At 47.3% G+C, this 5949-nt stretch overlaps 1 protein-coding gene across 1 annotated transcript in view; it reads right to left on the minus strand.

Moving 5' to 3' along the window:
* ILDR1 (immunoglobulin-like domain containing receptor 1) overlaps positions 1–5702 on the minus strand; it is a 14281-nt gene extending 8579 nt beyond the window's left edge. The window contains exons 1-4 of the mRNA XM_009587021.1: positions 5516–5702; positions 2426–2575; positions 1594–1713; positions 1298–1444 (exon numbers count right to left, since the gene is read on the minus strand). Of these exons, the coding sequence (XP_009585316.1) occupies positions 1298–1444; positions 1594–1713; positions 2426–2575; positions 5516–5702 (604 nt within the window). The remainder of the gene's footprint in view (positions 1–1297; positions 1445–1593; positions 1714–2425; positions 2576–5515) is intronic.
* Between the last annotated feature and the right edge of the window lie 247 nt (positions 5703–5949).

The raw sequence follows: 5949 nt of genomic DNA on the forward strand, positions 1-5949 counted from the left end.
TCCTATGAAGAAAGGCTGAGAGAGTTGGGGTTGTTCAGCCTGGAGAAGAGAAGGCTCAGGCGAGACCTTATTGCAGCCTTTCAGTACTTAAAGGGGGCCTATAAGAAAAATGGGGACAAACTTCTTAGCAGGGTCAGTTGTGATAGGACAAGGGGTAATGCTTTTAAACTGAAAGAGGGTAGATTTAGACTAGGTATAAGGAAGAAATTTTTACAAGGAGAGTGGTGAAACACTGGAACAGGTTGCCCAGAGAGGTGGTAGATGCCCCAACCCTGGAAGCATTCAAGGTCAGGTTGGATGGGGCTCTGAGCGACCTGAAGATGGCCCGGCCCATTGCAGGGGGGTTGGACTAGATGACCTTTAAAGGTCCCTTCCAACCCAAAGTGTTCTACGATTCTAGGATTCTAAAACTCTCACAGTTTACTAACACCCAAGGTATACCAAATAGCTCTTTTGCAGGTAAAGGGAAACCAGAAACACAGCTCCTTGTTCATAAATCCTCTCCTTGTGGATTCTGGGGAAGAATCTGGTGATTTCAGTGATAAATAAATGTATTTGTTGCATTTTGTTCCTGTTAGATTGTGTAAACTGCAGGGGGGTTATTCCACATTGTGTTGCTACTAAGTTTCAGTTACAGGAACACAGAGGTTATATGACCTTAGCAGCCAAAATCAAATGCTGGCCTTGTTAAGAGAACAGGGTCTGGCTGCAGAATCTTTATTACTGCTAAAAAGTATGCACAACAAAGTTTCTCTTGACCCTCAAAACCTCAGAATGCATTTGCAGGGTTGACCACCAAGACAGACCATCTTTCTCCTTTCTTTCTTCTCACTTCCTTCCCCAAAGAAAAACAAACAAAACCTTTTTCTTGTGGAAGGGGCAGCTCTGAAAATAACATGAAGATAGAAAATTCCAGTTTTTACATAATTACCCCTCAGACCAACACACTTGAAGGTTAGGCCAGTTTGGAGAGTAGGACCAAGGCATATGAACTACAAGACAGGGAAGAAAAGTCCTGAGCTACTCATACAAGGGAGCTGATCGTGCCCTGGATGACATGAGAGAACTTGGTAGCAAGTTGTGAGCGAGGAGGAACTTCTGAAAGTAGGACACAGAGGAGCAAGATGGGCTCTCCGCCTCTAAACTCAAATAAGCTGGTCATGGAGGTCACATTGGCCAAAGAAATATCTCAGTCTATATGCTAAACTGGAGGGAGAAAGTGGAGCTCAGCAAGCTCCCAGTCAAGCTTTTGTCTTGATAGAAGCCATGAATGGACACACATTTGCTTGAACCTCACCTTCCTCGTTACAGCAGCACCGGGTTGGGCAGCAGACACATGGGATGTGGCAGCAGCAATACTGGGGGCAGCACTGGCACCAGCATATTCCAATCAGCAAAAGGAGGAGGAGGCCACCAAGAATGATAAGGAGTACTGTGAGCCAGTCTATGGGAAAAACGGAGAGAGAAAGAGGATCCTGAGGTACCTGGGCATAGTATGTTTTACTGAGCACCTCTCCACTGCTGGAGACATCTTGGGGTGGGGAGGAAGAGAACAGGAGGAGATATCTGCCACCCAGGCAACAAACCACTTACGGAGAACAATCAGCTTAACTTCTTTGTCCACATCACCTGACGTATCTCCTGGTGCTTCCACAGTGCAGTAGTACACGCCATGGTCCCACCACATGACCTCACTGATGACAAGGTCTGCCCCTGTGGGAGAGGGACTAAGAGGTCAGCGGGCTATTTGGGACTGACAGACACTACTTTCAGGCCCCACTCTTAAGAGAGCCCTCTGCCTGCAGGTGATACATAGTATTGCATCTCCCCTTTTCCCAAGCATAGCCATCACCTTCAAACAATCCCATTTGAGTCCTGTAAACAGCATCAACTGCCAGTCCCTTTTTTCTTTGTATTGCTGGAAGGCAATGCTACTTAGAAGCGGGACTAGTTCTGTGTGGAGTGAAATAACCAGCTGCTGGGTGATGGGCATTAACAGATATCCACTGCTGCCAACCCTATTGGTTTTGGAACACTGTCCCCATTAGGCCAGCCATCCCAATAACATTTTTGGCAGTAGCAGCAGCTATTGCTCCAGGGCCAGCAGGGAGCATATAATGCACCTGGACAACTATGCAGTACATCTTAGAAGAAAGAACTGTTTTCTAGCCTCTGGGCTCCTCAGCTTACTTTTGCACTCTTCAGCAAAACGCTCAGACATCCTCAGCTCAGCCTTAGCTTGTAGTGCCTCCAATACCCTCAGGCAGCTGGGGACAGGGCCCTTCACAACTCCTATTTCATTGCCACCTCACAGAATATGTAAGCTACAGATGACAATAGCCATGTTTATGCTTCTCTTCACTTGGCAGGCCCAGATATCGGATAGTTAGAGTTCACTCCCTACCTGGGAGGTCAAGTCACTTACGGTTCTGAATGGTGATCTTTCGTTGCCGGTAGTCGATACCCAGCACAGGCTCCTTCTGCCCATACTTCTGGATGACAATGCGCACCTTTCGCTGGCTGTCATTGCAGTCGTCAGATGGGTCCTGGCCAAGAGCTAAACCAGCCTGGTATGCTACAAACACACATCATCAAATAAGATCATAGAATCATAGAATCATAGAATCATTAAGGTTGGAAAAGACCTCTAAGACCATCAAGTCCAACCATCAACCCAACACTACCATACCCACTAAACCATGTCCCTAAGCTTCTCATCTACACGTCTTTTAAATACTTCCAGGGATGGTGACTCAACCACTTCCCTGGGCAGCCTGTTCCAAGGCCTGACCACTCCTTCAGTAAAGAAATTTTTCCTAATGTCCAATCTAAATCTCCCTTGGCGCAACTTGAGGCCATTTCCTCTCGTCCTATCACTAGTTACTTGGGAGAACAAACCAACACCCACCTTGCTATAACCTCTGATGAGGTCTCCCCTCAGCCTCCTCTTCTCCAGACTAAACAGTCCCAGTTCCCTCAGCCGCTCCTTATAAGACTTGTGCTCCAGACCCTTCACCAGCTTTGTTGCCCTTCTCTGGACATGCTACAGCACCTCTATGTCCTTCTTGTAGTGAGGGGCCCAAAACTGAACACAGTATTCGAGGTGCGGCCTCACCAGGGCCAAGTACAGGGGCACGATCACCTCCCTACTCCTGCTGGCCACACTATTTCTGATACAGGCCAGGATGCCATTGGCCTTCTTGGCCACCTGGGCACACTGCCTGCTCATGTTCAGCCGGCTGTCAACCAGCACCCCCAGGTCCTTTTCCTCTGGGCAGCTTTCCAGCCACTCTTCCCCAAACCAAGATGCCAAAAGTTACTTCAAAGGACCAATTTCTATCCCCTTGTAAGCAGCAGAGAAACTCTTGAATGCATGTGTGCATTTGCTTTGGTTTAGTAATACAAAGCATGGCTTCAAACCAGCAAGGACAAGTTGCTTTGGAGTACTCAAAAGCAAACAGAGGTAGAGCCACAGGAATGGCAGTCCAGGAGCTGCAGAGAGATGCAGGGAAGATGCCTCACAGCTGAAAGAACAACAGGAGAAGGAAGCTAATGGTAGTAGGCTGAAGGGCAGCTCCCAGTATGAAGATAAATTGCAAGGAAAAAAAGTCATAAAACTCCCAGGACTACTGGCACTAAAAGTGTGTTTATTTACCAAACAAAATCTCCAGACATACATGAACTGCTGTAGGGATTGTCTCCCTTTCCCTCCTGTATCCCATTAGATATTGTGGAGCTCATAAAGACAGAAAAGAATCCATCAGCTGATTCCAGCTAAGGATTACGTGTAGAGAGACCCAACAGAATTAATGGAGGGCTAGAGGCAATTTCTGTCCAATACTCTCATGACAGACTCACAATATAAACTATTTTCCAGGTATTTGGGAACTGAGATTTGGGGAGACAACTGATACAGATGGTCGGCATTGTCTGTAAAGGGTTTGCAATGGAGAGAGGAGAGGACAAAGCTTGTCAAAGGCTCCTCCACTGCTGTATCTACAATGGATCATGAAGAGCATGACTAAGCAAACACCGTGACCTTCATGCCTTCTGTCCCTGTTGGGGGCTATTAGCTTAAGCCTGAGCTCAAAGCACTCATTTTGCTGGGATCAGCAGAGCCAGGGACCCACCTGCTTGTCGACTAAGCTGTAGAGCACTTGGTAACATGCCTACCCAACCCACCCAGACTGCATAAAGGAGAGTTTGGGCACCAAGACACCAAACAAGTCCAGGCTCCCCACTCTGAGCTCAAGTCTTAAGTGTGCAGTTAAGCTAAGGTTGGCCAGCTTAAACATACTACAAGGTTTATAGAGAATAGAATAGAACAGAACAGAACAGAACAGAATAGAACAGAATATATTTCAGTTGGAAGGGACCTACAAGGATTATCTAGTCCAACTGCCTGACCAATTCAGGGCTGATCACAAGTTAAAGAATGTTATTAAGGGCACGGTCCAAATGCTTCTTAAACACTGACAGGCTTGGGGCATCAACCACCTCTCTAGGAAGCCTGTTCCAGTGTTTGACCACCCTCTTGGTAAAGAAATGCTTCCTAATGTCCAGTTTGAACCTCCCCTGGCGTAGCTTTGAAGCATTCCCACGCATCCTATCACTGGATACCAGGGAGAAGAGCTCAGCACCTCTCTCTCCCCTTCCCCTCCTCAGGAAGCTGTAGAGAGCAATGAGGTCACCCCTCAGCCTCCTTTTCTCCAAACTAGACAAGCCTAAAGTCCTTAGCTGTTCCTCATAGGACATTCCTTCCAGCCCTGTCAGCAGCTTTGTTGCCCTCCTCTGGATGCATTCAAGGACTTTCACATCCCTCTTAAGTTGTGGGGCTCAGAACTGCACACACTACTCAAGGTGAGGCCGCACCAACGCTAAATATAGCAGAATCATCACCTCTTTTGACCGGCTGGTTACATTGTGTTTGATGCACTCCAGGATGCAGTTTGCATACCATCTTAAGAACCATCTTAAACACTCCTGAATTAAGGCTGCACACACCAGAATGTCTTGCACATGAAGTGCTGCCACCAGTACTAAATGTTATTATTTAGAAGTCTTTCTGCCCTCCAAAATGCATGTGTTTTTTCTACTTCCTAAAATCAGTAACACGTGGTCACAGGTTTCTAGCTCCCACCATGGAGTCCCCCATGGAATCATGAAGTCCACTTGTTGCAGGGCCCTTGTTTTCAAACATGCTGAAGCATAAGATGGGGCTGCCAGGATTGACAGGTGTCAAACATGGCTGAGCCTCTCTGCCTTCTGAGTTGATGACAAGGAGGACAAATGAGCTGCTTTGGCTGGGATTTCTACAACATCATATCATAAAGCCTTGACAGTGCAAAGGAAATCACAGACATGACCTATTTTTTCTTGGAGCGCGGGGAAATACCACCTCCTGACCTGGTTTGTGGGCAGGAAGAGGTCAAAAGCCTGTATTCCCCAGTAACTCTACCTTCCCCTTTCTTTCCATTTGAAGAGGGATTCCTTGGAGGACAAGCCTGACACTTACAGACTGAGTAGTAGTCGAAGATGGGGTCCTTGCAGAAGGTTTTGAAGCGCCAGGTCACCACCACATCCTGCAGCTGTGCTGAGGTGCTATAGTCACACCTGAGGATGACAGTGGCAAATAAGGTGGTATAACGCTCAATATCCTGCACTGTCACCAGGACGGAAAGGCAACCTGCAAACGAGAACATAGAAGGCAGTCAGCCAGCAGGAACAGACCTCACATCACAACTTTCACTCTGCACCAGACCAACAACCGAAGTACATCTCCTTTGGCCTCATCCAGGACCTGCACCTATGGACCTCACCAGCCCCTCTGGGTGAAGCCACCCAGAGTAACACATCCTGGTTAGAACGTGAGTCCCATCTTTCCCTGACAGAAGGCAGTTTGCATTGCCTTGCCTTATGGACTGAATTATTTTCTCCAAAGCAACTATT

This window comes from Fulmarus glacialis, unplaced genomic scaffold (assembly GCF_000690835.1).
Source record: "Fulmarus glacialis isolate BGI_N327 unplaced genomic scaffold, ASM69083v1 scaffold14891, whole genome shotgun sequence".
NCBI lineage: Eukaryota > Metazoa > Chordata > Aves > Procellariiformes > Procellariidae > Fulmarus > Fulmarus glacialis.